The 24639-nt window shown below is 36.5% G+C and overlaps 1 protein-coding gene across 13 annotated transcripts in view; it reads left to right on the top strand.

The window, feature by feature from the left end:
• MAP4K5 (mitogen-activated protein kinase kinase kinase kinase 5) overlaps positions 1-24639 on the top strand; it is a 106292-nt gene that overhangs the window by 1425 nt on the left and 80228 nt on the right. For all 13 annotated transcript variants that reach the window (XR_014059888.1, XM_081511296.1, XM_081511294.1 and 10 more), the window contains one exon: positions 24260-24317. Coding sequence is in view for 11 of the 13 variants with exons in the window: in XM_081511296.1 (XP_081367422.1) it covers positions 24260-24317 (58 nt within the window). In the remaining 2 variants the exon portion in view is untranslated. The remainder of the gene's footprint in view (positions 1-24259; positions 24318-24639) is intronic.

The raw sequence follows: 24639 nt of genomic DNA, 5'->3' as shown, positions 1-24639 counted from the left end.
TCAGATTGTCTTATGCTTTTTGTTTTCTGTTTCAAAAAGGGATCTCTACTGAAACTCATGTGGATATATTGAGGGAAGTTTCCTTGGATTTGGAACAGCTTTGTTTATTGGATTTAATCATGTTATCTATGCCATTATTCCAAATAACACTCCTGCGTGTACTTGAAACTGGCCTTGTGTTATATGGTTAATTAACCAGTAGAATCCTCGGGGGTACGTTGTTTTGCACAGGTGGTAATATGGAAGAAAATCATCCTTTCTTCCTAACTTCTGTTTTTGTTAATATCCTCCCTATTAATAGCAACAATTTGAGGTTGTGTTAATACAGCTCTAACACTGTTTGATTCTATTGAGATGAAAAGTAATGGGTAGGATTTTTATTTAAACAAGCATTTGCATCTTCTGCCCTAGGTATTGTTCTGTATGGGATGTTGGATTGGAAGGAAGGTTCCAGCTTTTGCCTTGTGAATAATTTTAATTCAAAGTGGATAATTATAATAGAATCTAGAATCCTCTTTATATAGAATTAGAGGTAGTTAAATTAACTCTTGTTTATTCATGAATTAGCCATTTTGTGGAATGATCTTTAAAAACTTGAAATTCCTATTTGCTTTCTCAGTCCTGCTTTTTAGTCATCTTCTTTTTATGATTCACTATGTATTGCACTAGTTCATGTTACTCATGCAGTTGTTCATCATCAATTCAGTTCATGTTAATAATACAGTAATCTGAATTCCAGTTCTTTTATATTTTCTCTCCTTCCTACTACAAGAACATTTAAAGTGTTCCCCACAGAAATCCCAAGACTTTCACCATTTTTCTTTTTAAATATAACAACTAAAGCAGTTACCTGGAGCGGGGTTTTATCCTTGCCAGGGAAAGCAAAAGGTTATATTAAAGGTGCAGCTAAGATTACCTTTTACCCTGGTGCCTCCCTGCCCTATCTCTCTTCTACAGTTCCTAAACAGAGGATCAAAGACTGAATATTTATCATATAGCACCTTCAACCTCCCACCTCACACATGATCCCCTTCTCTCATATTCATGCTCGCTCACTTTATGTGTATATTCATTCCACAGCAAGCCAGTTGCTGATTCCTAAACATCCTCAAAACCCTGCTTCCTTGTCTTTTGTTTTTCTTTGTTCCAAGTACCTGGGATCACCTCCCTCCTCCATTTCCAACTTTTATTATCCTAACTGTCCAGGAAAGCCTTAACTCCAATGCTCCTCCAGGAGGCCATAGCCCTTCCCCATTATCTCTCTAGCCACATTTATTACTCTTCCCCCTCCTTCATTGTCTTCTAGCAACACCAACCTGCTTGCTCTTTCTTAAAGAGAATGTACATCTTCCTACCTTTGGGCCTTTGTTCTGGCTATCCCTGCTGCTCAGAATGGCTTTCCTCAGACAGCCACATGGCTTGCTCCCTTCCCTCCTTGCTTTTATACCCTCTCAATCTTTTCTTCCTACTTCTTTTCTCTTTGCACTTATCACTCTAATGTTTTACTTATTTTTTTCTTGTTTGTTATCTATCTCAATCCGCTAACATACTCCCTGAGGGCAGGAATTTTATCTGTTTTACTCACTGCTCTATCTCTGATAGTACCTAGAATTGTGCCTGGCACAGAATAAGTACTTTCTGAAACTGATGAATGAATGACTATCAATAATTCTGTCCCCTGCTTCTCTGGGCGTATGCTTTTGACATTACAACACTTAAGTTAACATTTAACACTCTATATATTCTTGTAATGCCGATTATATCCTGCATACATGTTTTTATTACAAATTTCAATTACTTGAGTCCCCTAGGAAAAATATTTCTGGAAAACTATTTCCTAGCATATCCATTTTCAGCATTTTAAAACCTACAGAATTTTAAGTCTGTCTATTTACTCCTTAATATGCCTAAAAACGTGCAACATTCAAACTGTAGTACTGAAGTTTTTAACTCAGAGCACTTAATTTTATTATTTATCACTGTGTTTAGGATGAGCTGAAAATCCTAGAAAGTTTTAGAAGAATTTTAGTCTGTGATGTAAACTAGCAAAATAATAACAGTGAAGCACTGGAAGTGCGGAGTCTTAAACCACTAGACTTCCAGGGAAGTTCCTTACTTCTTTTTCTATCTTATGGACCTGGAACTTTGAAAGTACCATAGCTTTGAGATTTTTTGGTGTGTTATTTTTGTTCTTCAGAGACACAGATCCCCTCTGAAGCTCCTGTCTTTCTTGAGAATCCCCAGGAGGGCAGAACTCAATCTTAAACTGGCTATTCCTGGGTTGAAAGAAGACTATTTCAAAGATTCTTTTAAATGGATAAATTATTGAGAGTGAAAGCAGGAAATAGTGGAGGGGAAAGAAAAACAAAGGAGAAAAGAAATGTGGTAGAAGATGGATGAGAGATTAAATTTCAGCTAAGCAAATTTTATTTATAATTAACATTAATTTAAAAATCTTCCAACAGAAGGAGGAAGGCTGGAGAGATAGTGTCTCTGCTACTTTCTGTCCATAGTGATCTAGACAATTGTATCATGATACAGTTTACAATTAACAGTACAAGTTATTTGGGTAGGTTGTCTTTGTCCAAATATTTGTATCAAAGTTATTCCCAACCTAGGTTCCAGAGAAGTGTTAGTAATCTTTTTCTTGGGTATAAATTTAGAGTGGGTTGATCTCATGTATTCTTTTTCTAACCTGTATTGCTTTTTCTGATTGATTATAAAAGTGTGATATGTTTAGCTCCAGGAGGACAGGAACAAATGTCTTCTGCTCATTACAGTACCGTAGCAGACAGATGCTCAATAAATATTTGTTGAATTACATTAGTTGTAGAAATTAACCAGAGATAAGTACTGTTAATAATTTAATATTAATAGTTTATTTCAGGCATATTTCCTAAAAGTTTTCAAATCAATGTGTTTTAAACATGGCTTTTATAAAATTGGTATCATGATGTATTTCTTTTTTCTACTTGATTGGAATGGCCAGCATTTTCCCTGATCTTTAAATTGTTGTTTAACCACCAAGTCATGTCCAACACTTTTGCAACCCCATGGACTCTAGACCACCAGGCTCCTCTGTCCATGGGATTTCCCAGGCAAGAATACTGGGGTGGGTTGCCATTTCCTTCTCCAGGGGATCTTCCTGACCCAGGGATTGAAACCACATCTCCTGCATTGACAGGTGGACTAAATGAGCCCTGGTCTTTAAATAGTCTTCAAAAATACCATATTTAAAAGATCCATTGAACAAATCCTCATTTAGTTAATGATTCTAAGTTTCGCATTGTTGTTTTTAATTTTTACAACTTAAAATAATGTTATAATTTGTGTAGAAATCTTTGTCACATAGTCTTATTACTTCTGTGTATTCTCTGGGTGCTGAATGAACTGGGTCTGCTGTAATGAATCCCTCTTTTATATATACCCTCCCTCTCTCTTCCCCAAGCCAGCAGTCACAATTCTAGAGTGACTTTAGATACTTTAAAGCTTACCCCAGGATCTCATTGTATAAAAACAAAGCTTGATACATCACAACCCTTCTGTAGATATTCATTTATTCAAGAAATACTTATTTCTTTCTATTTATTCAGGAAATATTTGTTTTTTTTTCCGTTGAGTGCCAACTGTATGGTATGGTATGGATATGCACACATGAAAAAGTACACTATCAACAGGAATGCATAATTTAGTCAGGAAAGCAGACGTGTAAGCAGTCATAATTTGGTAAATGCCAGAATAGAAGTAAAGTGGGAGAAATGCTCAACTTTTTTTTTTTTTTCTGTGATGACTAGGGAAGGGAGAAGAGGAGAGAGAACTATGATGAGAACCAGGGAAGATTAAAAAGAGAGGGGACGTTAACTGGATTTTAAAAGAATTCAGGGTGATTTCTAGGTGGACAAATGGGAAAGAAATTGTAGGCTGTGGGAATAGTGTGTGCAAATACCTAGTGGCTTGAAAAACCATGATAAATCTTGAGGGATCTGCATCTGCTTTCCAAGTTTGGTTTGACTAAACCTGGCAGAGACTCCATAGATGGGGAGTACAAGCTATTTGCTGGCAGACAGGGCTTCCCTGGTAGCTCAGATGGTAAAGTGTCTGCCTGCAATGTGGGAGACCTGGGTTCAATCTCTGGGTCGGGAAGATCCCCTGGAGAAGGAAATGGCAACCCACTCCAGTACTCTTGCCTGGATAATTACGTAGATGGAGAAGCCTGGTAGGCTATAGTCCATGGGGTCGCAAAGAGTCGGGCACGACTGAGCGACTTCACTCACTCACTCACTGGCAGACAAGGACCAGATAATGGACCTTGTATGTCATAGCAAAGAATTTGGACTTCTTCCTGTAAACTGAAGAAACACTTTAGGAGGGAAACTCTCATGGTGTAGAGGCTGGATTAGACAAAGTTTCTGGAAGTATAGAGACCAGTTACTGAATAATCCAGATTAAAGTTTATGCAAGCTGAAATTTAGGCATTGGTATTAGAGATGAAACGAAATGATAGATTTGCATTGTATTTAGATGATCAAAGTTACCTGGTGATCAGTAAGGGAAAAACAGGCAGCCGGTCACATTTAGAATTTCTGCTTGGATGACTGCATTGGTATCACCAGCAGAATTAGGAAATACCAGATTTGTGGGTTCTGGATCTGTGTTTGGTTTTGGATGTATGACAGTACATAGGTGATTATGTCCAAAAGATGGTAGAAAATGCAGCTCTGGCCTTAAGAGAGCTGGACAGGGGATACAGGTTTGGGAGTCATTGTCACTTTATGAGGTGGTACCTGTGTAGTACAGGTGAGGTTACCTAGAAGAGTACATTTGTAGGCGAGCTGAGGAATGGCAGTAGTCTTAGAATTATGACAGAAGAAAATAATATGTTGAAGGTGTCTGAGAAGAAACAAAAAGTTAGTAGGAAGTTCTTTCCATAGAAAGACTCATCTCTATCATCCTGAGTCTATTTTTGTTTCCTTCAGCTCTAATTGCGAAAATCTGAGGTTTCGTGTCATTTCTTTTTATTCTCCTTGTCCACAGATTAAAGGTTTAGAATAATATGGCTTTTAAGGCCTGTCTATCCTGACACTGAATTTCCTTCCATTCTTTATATGCACTCTACTCTGTCCATCAGGTTTTTGCAGGTACTATTTCCATTTGCTAAAATATCCTTCCTCTTGTCTTTCACCTCTCTATCTTCTACTGTTTGCATTTCTCCTTAAACATTGCATTTTCAGGGAGGCCTTTTCTGTCCCTAGATAACGTCTGCTGTAACTTCTTAAATAATACTTATCATTTGTCACTCATCTTTGTTGTTGTCAGTTTTCCTCTTCTGCTCAAAGTGCAAGTCTAGGAATTGTGTTTACTACTGAATCAGCTAACCTGACATAGTGCCTAGCATATAGTAAATGCTCAATAAAAATGTTTTGAAGGCATGAGCGACATGCTGCTGCTTAGTCACTTCAGTCGTGTCCGACTTTGTGCGACCCCATAGACGGCAGCCCGCCAGGCTCCACCATCCCTGGGATTCTCAAGGCAAGAACACTGGAGTGGGTTGCCATTTCCTTCTCCAATGCATGAAAGTGAAAAGTGAAAGTGAAGTCACTCAGTCGTGTCCGACTCTTAGTGACCCCATGGACTGCAGCTTACCAGGCTCTGCCGTCCCATGGGATTTTCCAGGTGAGAGTACTGGAGTGGGTTGCCATTGCCTTGAGCGACATAGTGGTTATTTAAGTAAGGAGTCACAAAGGTTCATTCAGAGCAGAAGAGTTGAGATGTGAATGGTCAGTAAGGAAGTAGGAGCACGTAGACCACTTTTTGAAGCAGCTTAGCTATGAAGGGAAAAGGAAATGAGACACAGATGTTTCTTCCACTGTTTCTGTTTTTTTTTTCTTCCATTGAGTCTGATTACAGTTTTTCAGTTATTATTCTTTAAACTTGTCTTATCACCCAATTGACCAGGAGTGTTGTGAGTTTAGACAAGGAATTTGACTAAGAAGGCAGTAAAGACAGAATTTGGGAGGAATTGAAAATTTAGAAAGATTACACGCAGAAACTTAGGTTGGAATTGTTGGGGATCAAAAGGGAGGGGATAAATTTAAAACCTCCTTCTCTACCTTTCTTTTTCCTTCCTCTTTTCTTCTCTTCTCTGAAATAGAGTCTCCATTGATTTCCAGGCCCAGTTGTTCCCTTATGGGTATGGTAGGATGAGGCACACTGATGAATGGGGAGCTAAAATGGAGCTGGGAGATGACGGGGTGGAAAAGGGTAAAGATTCAACCAGTGTTTATAGAGGGCCTCTTATGTACCAGACACTGTTCTGGGGTCTTGGAATATACCAGTGAGCAGTGCAGACAAAGATTCTTGCCCTCATGGAAGTTACATTGTACGTGGAAAGAGAGAGTGAATAAACAATAAGCATAGTAAATAAGTTGTATGGGATGTTAGAAGGTGACTAAAGATGTGGAAAGAAGGAAACACTGAATAAGTTGAGGGGTTCAGGGTTGCCAGGGTGAGATCAGGAAGGTAGGTTGAGAAATGATATTAGGATGAGCATTGTGGGCCACATTGAGAAGGTTAGGTTTGAGTAAATGACTTCAGGCAAATAAGGAGTTGGCCAAGCTGATATCTGGGTAATCAGAGGAAGTCTTAAATATCTCTGTATCTTACTGAATCACCTGACCCTATGTCTACAGCTAAATTGTAAGCTTAGTGTTAGGAGTTACAACTGAGACACCCTCATTGCTATCATTGCATCTCATTGGCTGGTGCAGCAGTACACGTCATTGTGATTTTAATTAAGTTCAGCAGTTGTATGTAAGTTACCCATTTCTATGTCATTTTTTAATAGCATGACTTTGCGAACAAAGGATGTGTGTCTGCTTCTATTATCTTTCCCCACTGGTATTCTGTAATCTTTAAATGCTAATAAAATAGACATGGCTAATGGCTCCAAATCTGAAGGTGATAGAGGATGGACATATTAATATATTCTGCCTGTTATTTCTCTGACATTTGCTATCAAAACAGTTCAGTTCAGTCGCTCAGTCGTGTCCGACTCTCTGCGACCCCATGAACTGCAGCACACCAGGCCTCTCTGTCCATCACCAACTCCCGGAGTCCACCCAAACCCATGTCCATCGAGTTGGTTATGCCATCCAACCATCTCATCCTCTGTCGTCCCAAACAACCACTCACTTAAAAAAAAAAAAACTAATAGTACATGTGAATATACTGTCCTTTCTGTAACTTGGTAATCTGACATAAGAGACTGTTAGGTTGTTATGTTAGGGTGAGAGAGATTGAATAACTTGCAAAAATAGGTTAACAGCAGGAAATGAGGATCTATTTAAAATTATGATTTTTATTAAGCTAGTGGATATCTTATTAAAAGTTATTTAATTCGATGTTATTTTAAATATTGTGTAAGGTTACTATTAAAATAAAACATGTTTTATTCAGATGAAGTGTTCTATTATGGATGTTTACTGTTTTGTAAATCATTTGGTTAAACTCTTATTTTGTATTTATTTTTCTTACTGTATAGAAGTTTGTTTATGTTATGACTGCCTAAAAAAGATCATGGTTCTGATGGTGGATGTGAAGGTTAGAGGCATGGTTAGATCATGGTTAGAGGCAAAAGATTTTAAAATTCCTTTCTACTTTCATAGAAATGTTGCAAAAGCAATAAAAGTCTTTAAAATACTTTCAACATTGTGAAAATAGACATAAAACAGTGCCATCAGTGGTGCAGGTGTATAAATTTTAGTTCCAAAATTAACTTAAAAGTTAATTTTAAATACAATCTCAGCCTTAGGCTTATAATGCATCTAGTGTTCTTATTATTTTTATTTTCATAGGTTCAGTATTTTCATTTTAACCACCATTTCCAGTGTTTTTGATGAAGACAAATGTGATAGAATGTAGATAAACTTATTAATAGATTCTTAGTGCAAAGAAATAGAGGGAAACAATAGAATGGGAAAGACTAGAGATCTCTTCAAGAAAATTAGAGATACCAAGGGAACATTTCATGCAAAGATGGGCTCAATAAAGGACAGAAATGGTATGGACCTAACAGAAGCAGAAGATATTAAGAAGAGGTGGCAAGAATACACAGAAGAACTATACAAAAAAGATCTTTACGACCCAAATAACCTCAATGGTGATCACACCATTGAGCCAGACATCCTGGAATGCGAAGTCAAGTGGGCGTTAGGAAGCATCACTACAAACAAAGCTAGTGGAGGTGATGGAATTCCAGTTGAGCTATTTCAAATCCTAAAAGATGATGCTGTGAAAGTGCTGCACTCAATATGCCAGCAAATCTGGAAAACTCAGCAGTGGCCACAGGAATGGAAAAGGTAAGTTTTCATTTCAATCCCAAAGAAAGGGAATGCCAAAGAATGCTCAAACTACTGCACAGTTGCACTCATCTCACATGCTAGCAAAGTAATGCTCAAAATTCTCCAAGCCAGGCTTCAACAGTACATGAACTGTGAACTTCCAGATGTTCAAACTGGATTTAGAAAAGGCAGAGGAACCAGAGATCAAACTGCCAACATCCGTTGGATTATAGAAGAAGCAGGAGAATTCCAGAAAAACATCTATTTCTGCTTTATTGACTATGGCAAAGCCTTTGACTGTGTGGACCACAGTAAACTGTGGAAAATTCTGAAAGAGATGGGAATACCAGACCACCTGACCTGCCTCCTGTGAAACCTGTATCCAGGTCAGGAAGCAACAGTTAGAACTGCACATGGAACAACAGGCTGGTTCCAAATCGGGAAAGGAGTACGTCAAGGCTGTATATTGTCACCCTGCTTATTTAACTTATATGCAGAGTACATCATGAGAAACGCTGGGCTGGATGAAGCACAAGCTGGAATCAAGATTGCCAGGAGAAATAGCTATAACCTCAGATATGCAGATGCTGCTGCTGCTGCTTCTAAGTCGCTTCAGTCGTGTCCGACTCTGTGAGACCCCATCCCTGGGATTCTCCAGACAAGAACACTGGAGTGGGTTGCCATTTCCTTCTCCAATGCTTAGTGAAAAGTGAAAGTGAAGCCGCTCAGTCATGTCCAACTCTTAGCCACCCCATGGATTGCAGCCTACCAGGCTCCTCCGTCCATGGGATTTTCCAGGCAAGAGTACCGGAGTGGGTTGCCATTGCCTTCTCCGGAAGATATGCAGACAACACCACCCTTATGGCAGAAAGCAAAGAAGAGCTAAATAGCCTATTGATGAAAGTGAAAGAAGAGAGTGAAAAAGTTGGCTTAAAGCTCTACATTCAGAAAACTAAGATCATGGCATCTGGTCCCATCACTTCATGGCAAATAGATGGGGAAACAGTGGAAACAATGAGAAACTTTATTTTTGTGGGCTTCAAAATCACTGCAGATGGTGACTGCAGCCATGAAACTGAAAGATGCTAATCCTCGACAGAAAAGTTATGACCAACCTAGACAGTATATTAAAAAGCAGAGGCATTACTTTGCCAACAAAGGTCTGTCTAGTCAAGGCTATGATTTTTCCAATAGTCATGTATGGATGTGAGAGTTGGACTATAAAGGAAGCTGAGCGCCGAAGAATTGATACTTTTGAACTGTAGTGTTGGAGAAGACTCTTGAGAGTCCCTTGGACTGCAAGGAGATCCAGCCAGTCCATCCTAAAGGAAACCAGTCCTGAATATTCTTTGGAAGGACTGACGCTGAAGCTGAAACTCCAGTACTTTGGCCACCTGATGTGAAAAACTGACTCATTGGAAAAGACCCTGATGCTGGGAAAGATTGAAGGTGGGAGGAGAAGGGGACGACAGAAAATGAAATGGTTGGATGGCATCACCTATTCAGTGGACATGAATTTGGGTAAACTCTGGAAGTTGGTGATGGACAGGGAGGCCTAGCATGCTGTAGTCCATGAGGTCACAAAGAGTTGGACATGACTGAGCGACTGAACTGAACTGATTTTACTTTTGCTTTCAGAATTTATGTAAGTTTCACTCTTAAGTTTTAAATTGTGGTTTCAGACCAGATACGTAGGAAGAGAAACATGTGATATTTATTAGTTATTAACAAGTGAATCTTTTGTTTTCAGGGCTTTGTTGTCAATTTGAGAATTTAGTTCTAGATCAGAAAAATTGGAGCAGTCACTTTCACTTGGCTGCATTGCACTACTTTTTGAGTATTTGACATGTTTGAATGTCACTAGGAGGCTATTGCTTTTCAATTATGTGAAGTACTATTTATGTTTGAGAGTGTAGATAGCTCTTTGAAAAAGGCAAGATGAATTTAGGTCTAATATAACTCTACTTCTGTTAAATGTCATAATCTCCCACTGAGATTTTGAGAAGATGATGTGGGAAGCCGGCTGATAGCCCAGTCTATCCTGGGAGGTGTTTGGGCCCGTGACTCATATGGCCCCCACCTTCTAACATTTTTATAAAAATAAAATTGGATTAAAATGACTTAAGAGTGACTAATGTTTGTTTAGCTCTTTCAAAAACAGTATATTACTTGTTTCTCACAATAGTCCAATGAGATAGGTGGGACAGATGTATTGTCATCTCTGATTTACCCAAGAAGAAACTTACTATTTGCTCCAGGTCTTACAGTTAATAGGTGACACTGTGAGGACATGAATCCGGATCTTCTGACTCCATAATTTCTGTTCTTTCCACTAAAGGAAACTGCCTCAGGACTACATCTTTAAATTCATTGCTGTATACATAGCCCTTAACACATTGCCCAACATGTAATAAGCTCTAAACAAATTATGGGCAGATGGTCAGATGAGACTTGGCAGCTTTATCCCTCTGCAAAGAGGTGAGAGATTTTTTGGACTGATTTGAATATGCATATAAGCTTCAGGTCTCAACACCAACTTTCAGAAGTACTTTTTTCTGGTTACCCACCTGGTCATTACTCTTACCCTTAAATTTTCCAAATTGGAGCTCAGGCTCGGTTTGCTTTTACTGTGGAGATTAACTTAGCTCATAGACATCCTACGTGTTAATAAGTAAAAGAGAAACTATTGTTTTTCTTGGTTGTTAGACACCCTTCCTGATGTGCCTTCTCTTGTGCTCATTTTGTTGGAAACTTAGACTTATTGTTACCTGGATTAAGTGGGTCCCATAGACTAGATTTGGTAAGCTAAATTAAAATAAACAAAATGCTAATTATTCATGCAGTAGAATAGCCTGCCTTTTGTAGCATTAGCTAGTTACTTCTGATTGCCTCTAATTTAAGTCATATCCCAAGAAGGATATCTTGTGAACCAATGTATTACCTCTCACATACATGCATCCTCTTTTTCAGGTGCCTTGTGCCTTTTTGCCCCCTCCCTTCTTTTTTTAACCCTGCCCCTTATCAGTATCAGGAGGAATCCAGTGTGGGCATGACAATATATTTTAATAGAAATAACTTGCAATAAATTATTAACAACTTTTGCATTTTAAGTTTTTTGGCTCTTAAATGTAATAGACAATGGAGATAATTTTTTTCCCCAGGAATAATTTCCTATTCATTTTGTAGATTCATGGGTAGGACTTGCCTTCCTGTTTGCCTCTCTCTTCCTTGCCTCAGAATTGATAGCCTTCTTTCCTGCCTTTTTCAAAGAATATATTTTAAGTAATATGTGTTTATTTTAGAAAACTATGATATAGGAATAAATGAAAAATTGCATGTACTTCTTTTACTGAAAGATGAAAATTTTTATATATCTTTCAAGACTTTTAAAAAGTCATATTAAGGACACATACGTAAATCAGGGCTTCCCAGGTGGTTCTTAGTATGTATTATATATAAACACATTATATATAGAATATTACGTGGAATATGTACTTGATAATGTACTTTTCATTTAGCAGTGTGTCACAACTTTTCATGTAACTATACACATTCAATATTTGTATTATTTCCTTGTATCTGTCCAATGTTTAATTCATTATTGCTGAACAAGTAAATCATCTCCAGTATTTCCTTATTATAAGCATACTGTGATCCATACCCTTGAATAAATTCTTTTCACATATCCTTAATTATTTATTTAAGTAAATGTCTAGAAATAAGTTTTCTGAGTTATGTTAAGCTTTTAGTGAATTTGACCAATTATTCCCCCCAAAAGTTGCACCCACTAACAGTGATTAAGTGTTTACATATTCCCTATGTCTTTTTTATTATTAATAATTAATGTATTTCTGCCACCTTATTTTACACTTACATTTTTATGTTTCTTTTTTGCCTACCTCTTTTAATCTTAACTCAAGCCCTTTCTCCCTTTTCCTTTGCCACTAAGGCCTCTTTAATGACAAAGGATACTTAATTCAATTTAAACAATCCTCTAGAAGGAATGCTCCCTTTGATAAAATTGGTGTGTATTAGGAAAGGGCTTCTTTTCAGACACAAGTAAGTATACTGACAGACTAAGGCTCTAGTGTATCCTGAGAGAAAAATCTTTTGGGCAGATTTGGGGTCACCCTAACAGGCAGGCCTTAGACTCTGAATATGTCGGCCTGCTAGTGGGGCAAACCCTGCAATACAGCCTCCTTCAGTGGGAGAGGGAGCACCTGTCTAGATTTGGAAGCAGCTTGGAAATAACTTACTCCATAAAAATTAAGGAGTTTGGGAGCTGGCAGGAACCTTTTACAGAGTACCTATGTCCCCTACCCTATCCTTTATAAGGGATCGTTTAACTTATTTAAATAATAAAGACATGCTATGTTTAGAAGCAGTTGGTTCCTGTTTAAGTACTATAAAAATTTTCCTGTATGCATCTGAAATCTGTCCCATTGAAACTCAAAAAAGTAGGTAAATCTTTAATTCTTTGCTATTACCCCACCAATACTACCCTCATACCTATAGTATGCAATGCATAAGGGGTGCTGAATGAATAAATGTTAAAATAATTAATGACTTATCTTTATATTAAATTTTCTTCTGGAGAATACGCTATATAAGTGGCTCCCTTCTTTATTATATTTTGTTCACATAAGTTTGATGATCTTATTGGAAGTGGTTTCCTTGAAATTTACATAACTTACATAGTCTACAGTATGTATTTATGACCTCCCTTTTTCCTAAAAAGATTTATAATAGAAGTAAAATGAAGCACTTTACTTTATTCTTGCCACAGGATGAAGTACTGCATTGTGTTTGGAATAAATTTAAATTTATCATACCTTTATAGAGATTTGAAGAAAGAAAAGTGACCTATACCATGACTTTTGTAATGAATCTAATATTTTAACTACTATCATTTTTGTTGGGCATCAAACTTTGAGTTCATGGTCAAAGTATATAGCAATCAGAATAGTGGTAAAGGTCTGGAATCTGTATGTAGCATGTTGGGAAAATTAGCATGTTTCATCCATAGATAGAAGGGAGTTTTTATATTTCTACCTGAGCCATGTTAAAATTAGAACTAGGCCGCCTGAGTGCCGTGGGAACTCAATACCTACTTACTGAATAAATCAATGAATTTAGATATCTGAAATTTGTCATAGGGGGAATGGAATAAACCAGCGTTATCTCACAGTCTAAAACTGGGACCACTGAGGAGAGAGCACCAAATCCTCACCACTAGACCACCAGGGAGACTGAAGAGAAGTTATAGGACAGTCGCAATTTCTCTTATCATAAAAAGCCTTTATACAACTAAATTTATTCTAGAGATGAATGTATCATATTTACCAAATGATCTCCATAGACTAAGTAAAAGAAAATTGCTTTTTAGAAAAAAGATTCAATTAGATGATTTCCAAAATTTCCTCCAAACTACGATTCTAATAGAACAGTATCTCTAGAGTAGTTTTAGTTTTGTTTGTTTCCTTCCTTCCTTTCTTTTTACCTCCCTACCTACTTACTTATTTGTTTTTGTTGAGGGGTAATTGACTTACAAGTCTTCCCAAGTGGCTTAGTGGTAAAGAATCTGCCTGCCAAGCAGGAGACAGTTTTGATCCCTGGACCAGAAAGATCCCTGGAGAAGGAAATGGCAACCCACACCAGTATTCTTGCCTGCATGGGAAATCCCATGAACAGAAGAGCCTGTCAGGCGGCTATAGTCCGTGGGGTCACAATGAGTCAGATATGACTTAGAAACTAAACAGCAACAGCAACAACAATTGATTTATCATATTATATTAGTTTCAGATGTACTATGGAGTGATTCGATATTTTTATACATTACAAAATGATCACAGCAGTAAGTCTAGTTATCTGTTACCATACAAATTTATTACACACTATTATTAACTGTATTCCCTATGCTGTACTTTACATCGCTGCGACTTATTTATTTTGTGACTGGAAGTTTATACCTTTTAATCTCCCTTACTTATTTTACTCATCTCTCATCCCCCTCCCCTCTGGCAACCACCAGTTTGATCTTCGAGTCTATCTGTTTTGTTTTGTGCTTTAGATTCCACATATAGGAGAAATCAAACAGTGTTTGTCTGACTTACTTCACTTAGCACAGTATCTACAAGATTATCTACATTGTTGCAAATGGCAGGATTTCATTTTTTATGAATAAGTAATATACTTGTGCATGTGTGTGCACGTGTGTGCTTTTGTGTTGTGCGTGTGTGTGTGTGTGTCTCCACTTGGGTTACTTTCATATCTTGGCTGTTGTAAATAAATCTGCAGTGAATAGTGGCATGCAGTGTGTATCTTTTTGAGTCAGTGTTTTTGTTATCTTTGCATAGATTCCCAGAAGTGATATTGCTTGGTCATGTGGCAGTTCTATTCAGTATTTTTGAATTTTTGAGTAACCGTCATACTGTTTTCCATAGTGGCTGCTCCAAGTTACATCCCACCAGCAGTGCACAAGAGTTCCCTTTTTTCCACACCCTTGCCAGCTCTTTTTATTTGTTATCTGTTTGATAATAGCTATTCTGACAGCTGTGACGTTGTGGTTTTGATTTGCATTTCACTGATTAGTGGTGTTGAGTATTTTTTCATATGCATGTTGGCTGTCTGTATATCTTTTGAAGAGTCTCTATTCAGGTCGTCTGCCCACTTTTTTAATTGAATTTTTTTGTTTGGTGTTTTATTTTTTTGATCTTGAGTTGTATGAGCTGTTTGTGTATTTTGGATGTTAATCTCTTATGGGATATATTATTTGCAAGTATATTTTCCTAGTCAGTAGGTAGCATTTTTGTTTTGTTGGTAGTTTCCTTTGCTGTGCAAAAGCTTCTTAGTTTGATACAGTCTGCTTTTTTTTAATTTTTGATTTTCTCTTGCATGAGGAGAATATTAAAAAAAATATTGCTGAGACCAATGTCAAATAGTGTACTGCCTATGTTTTCTTCAGTTTTATGTTTTTAGGTCTTACAATTACGTCTTTAATCCATTTTGAGTTCAAGATATATGTAGATGGTGTGAGAAAATAGTCTCATGTGATTCTTTTGCATGTAGCTGTGTAGTTTTCTGAACATCATTTCTCGAAGAGGCTGTCTTTTCCCTATTTGATATTCTTGCCTCCTTTGCAATAATTAACCATGTAAGTGTGGGTATCTGGACTCCCTATTTTATTCCATTGACCTATGTGCCAGTACTATACTGTTTTGATTACTATAGCTTTATAATGTAAGTAGATCAGGAAGTGTGATACCCCCAGCTTTCTTCTACTTTATCAAGATTGTTTTGGTTATTTGGAGTGTTTTGTTCTTCCATATAAATTTCAGAATTATTTGTTCTGGTTCTGTGAAAAATGCCAGTGGTTATTTTTATAAGGACTGCATTGAGTCTGTAGGTAGTATGATGATTTTAACAAGATTAATTATTCTGACTCATGAACGTGATACATCTTTCCATTTGTTTGTGTTGTCTTCGCTTTCTTTCATCAGTGTCTTATACATTTCCTAGTACAGGTCTTTTACCACCTTGGTTAGATTTATTCCTAAGTATCTTATTCTTTTTGATGCAATTGTAAATGGGATTGTTTTCTTAATTTCTCTTTCTGATAGTTACTAGTGTACAGGAAAAAAATAGATTCAAAACAACCTTGGAAAAGAAAAACAAAGCTGAAGGTATCATGCTCCCTGATTTCAAATTATACCATAAAGCTACAATAATATATTTATTTTATATTTTGCAGCTTTACTAAATTCATTTATTAGTTTTAATAGTTTTTTGGTGGCATCTTAAGAATTTTCTCTGTATATAATATGTCATCTACAAGTACTGATAGTTTTATGTCTTCCTTTCCAATTTGGATTCCTTTTATTTATTTTTGTTCTTTGATTGCTGTGGCTAGGACTTCCAAAACTGTGTTGAATATGAGTGGTGAGAATGGGCATCCTTGTCTTGTTCTTGATTTCACAGGAAATGCTTTCAGCTTTTCACTGTTAAGTATGATGTTCACTGTAGATTGGTCATATATGGCTTTTATTGTGCTGAGGTATGTTCCCTTTATACTCGCTTTGTTGAGTCTTTATCATAAATGGATGTTGAACTTTGTCAAAAACTTTTTCTGTATCTCTTAAGATGATTATATGATTTTTATTCTTTAGTTTGTTCATGTGATATATCACATTGATTGATTTGAAGCTATTGAACCATCCTGTATCCCTGGGATAAATATCATTTGTTTATAGTGTATAATCCTTTTAATGTATTATTAAATTCAGTTTGCTCATATTTTGTGGAGGATTTTTATATCTATATTCATCATGATATTATTCTTTAATTTTCTTTTTTGTTGTGTCTTTGTCTGGTTTTGGTATGAGGATGGTACTTGAAGCCTCATAGAATCAGTTCAGAAGTATTCCTTCTTTCATTTTTTTTGGAGTAATTTGCAAAGGGTTGGTGTTAACTCTTCTTTAAATACTTAGTAGAATTACTTTTTAAGCTGTCTGGTCCTGGAATTTTGTTGAGAAAAATTTTATTACTGATTTAATTTCATTATTGGTAATTGATCTGCTGATATTTTATGTTTCTTCCTGATTCAGTAAGAGTTTGTCTGCTTCTAGGAATTTGTGCATTTTTTCTGGGTAGTCCATTTTATTTGTTTATAATTGTTTGTAATATTCTCGTATGATCCTTGGATATATGTGATGTCAGTTGTAACTTCTCTTTCTTTTCTGATTTTATTTGTGTTTTCTCTTTTTTTTTTCTTGATGAGTCTGGCTAAAGATTTATCAATTTTCTTCATATTTTCAAGGAACCGGCTCTTAGTTTTATTGATCTTTCACATTAAAATTTTTTTTCTATTTCACTTATTTCTGCTCTCATTTTTATTATTTTTTTCCTCCTAATAACTTTTGGTTTTGTTTGTTATTTTTCTAGTTTCTTTAGGTGTATGGTTAGATGTTTGAGATTTTTCTTGTTTCCTGAGGTAGGCTTGTATCTGTATAAACTCCTTTTAGAATTACTTTTGCTGTATCCCGTAGATTTTGGATGGCTGTGTTTCCATTTTCATTTGTCTCCAGGTACTTTTTAAATTTCCTCTTTGATTTCTTCAGTGGTTAGTAGCGTATTGTTTAGCCTCCATGTGTTTGTATTTTTTGCAGCTTTTTTCCTTGTTCATTTTTAGTCTAATTGTCATTGGAAAAGATGCCTGCTATGATTGGATTCTTCATGACTGTGCAACTGAACTGAAGTTTTTTGAGATTTGTTTTGTGGGCTATCATCTAATCTATCCTGGAGAGTTTTGTTTCACTATCCCTTAAATGTCAGTAATATTTTAGGATTTCTGTTCTTGAATTTTTTTCTTCTAACTCTATGTACTCTTCTAGGTTATCTCATCTACTGGCCTGGATTCAGTAATGTTGATGATGCCCAGTCTGCCTCCAATCCATGTTAGTTCTTGAGCTTCAGGAGCTATTAAGTGGCTTACAGGATATTCCATATTATATGCAGTTACTTTTCTGTTGTTGTTGCTCAGTGGCTCAGTCATGTTTGACTCTGTGACCCCATGGACTGCAGCCGGGCTTCCCTGTCCTTCACTATCTCCCAGCGTTTGCTCAAACTCATGTCCATTGAGTTGATGATGCCATCCAACCATCTCATCCTCTGTCTCCTCCTTCTCCTCTTACCCTTAATCTTTCCCAACATCAGGGTCTTTTCCAGTGAATTGGCTCGTCTATAGGAACCTGAAATGTAAATATGTTCATATCTGAGCCCCTCATCTATGTTCCTTCACTGTCCTTCCCCTTCACCTATGGAATGTGTCCATCTTCTGTGTTTGTCATCTTAGTGAATGGAATCACAGTATTTATTCACTTGTACAATCCAGAAACTAGGAGTTATCCTCCACTTGCTGTTCCTCTGCATTTCACATTAAATAGTTTGCTGATTCCTAATGGACACAAGCTGGACTGGAATATAGCAAAGGAGGTAGACAGAAGTTAATGAATTTGCTTTATATTTTTAAAATACCACTGTTTACTGAGTTATTGGATGTGAGGAATGTGAAGGAAAGAAATGAAGAATGGCCTTGGGTTTTGTGCTTAAACAACTGACTGGCTGCAGTAAATTTTATTTAGATTGGGAAGATGTGAGGATGAAAGTGTTTGTGGAACAGGGATAATTGAATGTTATATGTTAGACATGTTATGGTTGGCATTCGTGTCAGGTTTCCGTGGATTTAGGAGTCTGGAGCTGGGTGAGGAGAAATTAATCCTGGAGATGGTTGTTAAAGCCATAGGACTATGTAGTAGAATGTTAGATAAAGAAAAGATGAGGTTTTGATTCATATGGAATTAAATTCAGTAAATAGAGTATCCTAATGGATAGGTAACAGAGGAGTGAGTAACAGAGGCTTAGGTAGTCTTGAAGGCTTCAAGAGAGAAGTATATTGTTTTACGAAGAGTAGAAAATCAAACCTAGTGGAGAAGTTGTAGTGTGAGGTTTGTGTGATGATTTGAAAGTAAGACCAGTTAGTGTGATTTTATAATTTTTTTTTCCCAGTAACACTTAGCTATCAGTATGGAACTAGTGATGATCAAGTTTAATCATATAAGGATTTTGCTAGACTAGCATGGTAGAGGATAAGAAGAGAAGAAATTTAAGGATGTTTGTAAGGGAGAGATTATAAATAGAGTGGTGGACCATGGAACCCTGACAGTTAAGATGTGAGGACTTGAGAGATGTAATTGGTAGTCATATTCGAATGCACTGGTGAGGGGGAAGAATCACTGGGATGGGAGGACTTTCATCTTCCTCACTAATAGGATAGACTATGCCTTAAATCATATCTTTTTATTCTTTGTTGATAACTCAAAACTTTAATTATTTTTTAGTCACATTAAAAATCCTACAGCATGTGACAAAGTTCATGGTTTACAAAACTGACAACTGCATAATACTGTTAAAATAGGAATGGTTTAGTTAGGAAGAGAAACGTCTTCTTGGTACAAGCAGAAATTTAATGTTTTACTATGCATTAAAAGTCCAAGACAGAAGAGTTTGAGTAAAAGTACTTCTCTGGTAGTAAATTGACTTGGAAATATTAAGAGATAAGGGAAGTACCCTGGCAATGAGTATAGAAAATTATTTAAATGGAAAGGCTCTTCTATGGATTTTATAGTGGCACTGATCCCATTTATTATTATTTATCTTTTTTAGCTAATAATTTTAATTCCTGATTAATAAAGAGTTAAATAAATAAACTATAGTGAAATACTTTACTAGACTTTTGGGTGTTTAGTACACCCTTAAGTCTTAAGTGTTAGTGTATAGCCGTAACCTCTAAGATAAGTGGGAATCAGAAATAATTTAGATCTTCTTATAGAGGTGTTGTGGTATTTGTTAGTTCCTCTTAGAAACACAGCACAGAATCTTCAAATTCTTGTGTGTTAAAGTTGAGAAACAAAAATACTTGAGAATATCACACTTAACTTGTCAAAATGAAAGGTTGGGTTTCAAAAACTAGTACTACGTATGACTCCACTGAATTAAAGTGTGAAACTGTATAGTTAAATTTCTGAAAGATCTCTTTAGTAAATTGAATCTGTAAAGTCTCTGTTTAGAAGATCTTTTTTTTTTTTTTTGAAAGCCTCTTTGCCTTTCATTATAAAAGAGCCTGGTACTGCTTTCTGTTTTAAAAATCCAGCTGGAAAAGTACTGAGTATGAACTTTTGCCCATCGTGTCTTCATTTGGAGAGAACAGAAATAATATGTCTTCAAAATGGAGACTGACACTTAAGTGTTTATCCTGTCAGTGGAAGCTTTAGCTTATATTCTTTACTTTTTATTTCTGTAACGACAAATAATATATTTTGGCTTATACATGGTGTAGCTGAATTTTAAAATACCATCTTTATTTTATGTGATTCTGTGTTTATTCAAACTTTTCAATGATGTGTTCCTTTCTGAGTCCCTCAGAATCTCTTAAAAACAGTGTTCTTGGTTCCTGCATCTTCATTCTGGTTCTGTTAAATTGAAATACAACATATTTGTATTGTTTCTAATATTAATATTGGTTCAATATGTCTGAAAATATCAATATACTTAATATAATTATATATGTATTCTTTTCAAAATAATAGGCTAAATTTTAGTACAGTTTTCTATTTATAGACTTGTTGAGCAGACAGTTATATTTATCCACACCTCACCCACACACCCATGCAGTTTCTCCTTCTATTAATATCTTGCATTAAGTGTGGTATATTTATTACAATTATTCAACCAATATTGATATATTATTATAGTTAGTAGTTTACATGAAGGTTCGTTGTTTGTGTTGTTCTGTGGATTTTGACAGATACATAATGACATGTATCCATTACAGTTTCATACCGAGACTAGTTTCACCATACTGAAAATTTTCTGCATTTCACCTATTCATCACTCTTCACCCAAACCCCTGGCAACCATTGTTCTTTTTCCTTTTTCTATGGTTTTGCCTTTTCTATAATGTCTTATAGTTGGACTCATATAGTATATAGCTTTTTCAGACTGATTTTTTTCATTTAATATGAATTTAAGGTTCTGCCATATCTTTCATGGCTTGATGACTCATTTCTTTTTTGTTGTTGTTTTGAGGTTTTTTGTTTGTTTGAACTTTTTTTTTTATATTGGAGTATAGCTGATTAACAATGTTGTGATTGTTAGGGACTCAGCGAAGAGATTCATCCATACATATGCATGTGTCCATTCTATGGCTCATTCCTTTTTTTAAATTTTTAATTGGAGGATAATTGCTTTACAATGTTGTGTTGATTTTTACTGTAGAACAACATGAATAAGCCATAAGTACACATATATCCTCTCCCTCCTGAAACTCCCTCCTACTCCCACCATTTCTTTTTATCACTGAATAATATTCTACTATATGGATATAAAATGCTGAAAGATCTTAGGAATTGGGAAAAGACTTGAGATGATTCTTTTGTTAAGGACAGGGAAGAAGAGAGGGTAGGAATGGTTGTGAGGCTTCTGGCTGTCCTCTTCCCATTTTTCTAAATGTGTTTGCAGTTGGGGGGAAGGGTAGCCATTGATAGGGGTGAGGTAAAATGTTTTCTCTTCCTGAGACTTCTCCTTACCCTATTTACCATGATAGACGAGGAAAATATATGAACTTCTCATCACAAAATATTTGAGACTGCTACTGTAGAAAATGAAAGAGGAGAGTGAAAAAGTTGGCTTAAAGCTTAACATTCAGAAAACTAAGATCATGGCATCTGGTCCCATCACTTCATGGCAAATAGATGGGGAAACAGTGGAAACAGTGTCAGACTGAGCAACTATACACGACAGTATGTTGGTACAATGTTTTTAGACCGTTTTGGCAGTATGTATTGATGGTCTTAAATGTTCATATTTATACTCTTGACCTAGTCATTTCATTAGAATCCATTAAAAAAAAAATCTTAAATAATGAAAAAACTATGTATAATATCCTTAATATCTAGCAGTAAGAATGGTTTTATGAACCAGTTAAAATTATATATTGGACTGAGAAAATAGATAATTTTTTAAAACTAATACAAATCTGTACCTATAAGAGAACTTGGCAGACATAGATTTAACATCTAAGCTAGGCATGAGTATGTGCTGCTGCTAAGTCGCTTCATTCATGTCTGACTCTGTCAGACCCCAAGACAGCAGCCCACTAGGCTCCTCTGTTCCTGGGATTATCCAGGCAAGAATATTGGAGTGGGTTGCCATTTCCTTCTCCAAGGCATGAGTATAAATCCCCATAATTTTTTTTCAGCGCAGTATGGCAGCATGTCCGTTTTAAATCCACATACCTTTTGATGTAACAATTATGCTTATAGGTTGCCTTACTGATAGACTTTGATGTGTGCTAAAATATTTGCTGTGACAATCACTGAAGTATTATTTATGCTGAGTCTGTCCATGATATTTTGTTAAGTGGTAAATATTTTCTCTTCTAGGAATATATTTGAAGGAAATAATCAAGGCTATAGATAGATATAAAGCTATTAGATATGCATATATCTATTTCTAATTCCAAAATAATATTAAAATCCTCAGTTCAGTTCAGTCACTCAGTCGTGTCTGACTCTTTGCGACCCCATGAATCGCAGCACGCCAGGCTTCCCTGTCCATCACCAACTCCCGGAGTCTACCCAAGCCCATGCCCATCGAGTCGGTGATGCCATCCAGCCATCTCATCCTCTGTCATCCCCTTCTCCTCCTGCCCCCAATCCTTCCCAGCATTAGGGTCTTTTCCAATGAGTCAACTCGTCACATGAGGTGGCCAAAGTATTGGAGTTTCAGCTTCAACATCAGTCCTTCCAGTGAACACCCAGGATTGATCTCCTTTAGGATGGACTGGTTGGATCTCCTTGCAGTCCAAGGGACTCTCAAGAGTCTTCTCCAACACCACAGTTCAAAAGCATCAATTCTGCAGCGCTCAGCTTTCTTCACCGTCCAACTCTCACATCCATACATGACCACTGGAAAAACCATAGCCTTGACTAGACGGACCTTTGTTGGCAAAGTAATGTCTCTGCTTTTAAATATGCTGTCTAGGTTGGTCATAACTTTTCTTCCAAGGAGTAAGCGTCTTTTAATTTCATTGCTGCAATCACCGTCTGCAGTGATTTTGGAACCCAGAAAAATAAAATCAGCCACTGTTTTCACTGTTTCCCCATCTATTTGCCATGAAGTGATGGGACCAGATGCCATGATCTTAGTTTTCTGAATGTTGAGCTTTAAGCCAACTTTTTCACTCTCCTCTTTCACTTTCGTCAAGAGGCTCTTTAGTTCTTCTTCACTTTCTGCCATAAGGGTGGTGTCATCTACATAGGTCCTATTAAATCCTAATCCTATTAAAAGCCCATTAATAGCAGACAAGTTAAATAAATTATATGTACCATCAATGGAAAATTAGGCAGCGTTGCACACTATAAAGAAAGCTGAGCGCCGAAGAATTGATGCTTCTGAACTGTGGTGTTGGAGGAGACTCTTGAGAGTCCCTTGGACTGCAAGGAGATCCAACCAGTCCATCCAAAAGGAAATCAGTCCTGAATATTCATTGGAAGGACTGATGCTGTAGCTGAAACTCCAATCTTTTGGCCACCTGATGCAAAGAGCTGACTTATTTGAAAAGACCCTGATGCTGGGAAAGATTGAAGGTGGGAGGAGGAGGCGCCGACAGAGGATGAGGTGGTTGGATGGTATCACCGACTTAATGGACATGAGTTTGAGTAAACTCTGGGAGTTGGTGATGGACAGAGAGGCCTAGGGTGCTGCAGTCCATGGGGTCACAAAGAGTTGGACATGACCGAGCAACTGAACTGAACTGCATACCATATTGTAGAAGACTGTGATGACATGTCTTGTGCAACACATACGCATTTGAGCGCACATACACAGGGCAAATCATGTAGACTAAATGCTAACTTTTTTCCTCTGGATAGTAAGATACATAATTTGATATTTTTATTTTCCTTTAATGACCTATGACTATATTTATAAAGTATATAAAAACCGTGAGTATTTTTTTAATTGAGAAAAGTGTAAGAAAAGACTTTGAAGAAGGAAACCGAAAATTTAAACAGTAATTGTCTTTCAGTGGTGGGATTAAAGGTAGTTGTGTGTGTGTGTGTGTGTGTGTGTGTGTGTGTGTGTGTGTGTGTGTGTGTGTGTGTGTGTGTGTGTGTGTGTGTGTGTATTTTTTTCTATATTTTTTCTTACTGGGAAAATTGTTATTCTCATTTCATTGGAAATAAAGATTTTATTTCTCAGCTTTGTTAAAAGCCTGATTGATAAGTAGCTAATTAACAAAGTACCAAGTAACTTTTATATAGTTGACAGACTTTTTAAAATTTTTATTTTCACTTTTATTTTAGGCCAGAAATATACATACGGGAGAGTTGGCTGCAGTAAAAATTATCAAATTGGAGCCTGGTATGTATTAAAACTCTCAAAATAATTTTTGAACACTTTTCCCCATAAATCCTTCCTTGTTTCCCTCTTCCAAAAGAGTCTTTTTATGTTGTCAGGGCAGTAGGGTATCTCCAGTATGGTTGTATGAAATTCCATTGGAGGTTGTTGATGAAAGACAAATTTGATGCAGTAGTTTTGTTACTAAAGAAAATTTGTAATATGCACATTCAAAAATTGAAAGACACATTGACAATCTTAAGGTAATTTGCTTTTCAAGATTGTAGTAAAATTTTAACTTCAGTTTTAGCTTTTATGATAATTTGATTAATAAAGTATTCATTGA

Source organism: Giraffa tippelskirchi, chromosome 7 (genome assembly GCF_054371585.1).
Source record: "Giraffa tippelskirchi isolate mGirTip1 chromosome 7, T2T-mGirTip1v1.2.pri, whole genome shotgun sequence".
In the NCBI taxonomy this organism is placed as follows: domain Eukaryota; kingdom Metazoa; phylum Chordata; class Mammalia; order Artiodactyla; family Giraffidae; genus Giraffa; species Giraffa tippelskirchi.
The sequence above is the reverse complement of the archived record's forward strand: the minus strand, read 5'-3'. Positions and strand labels throughout refer to the sequence as shown.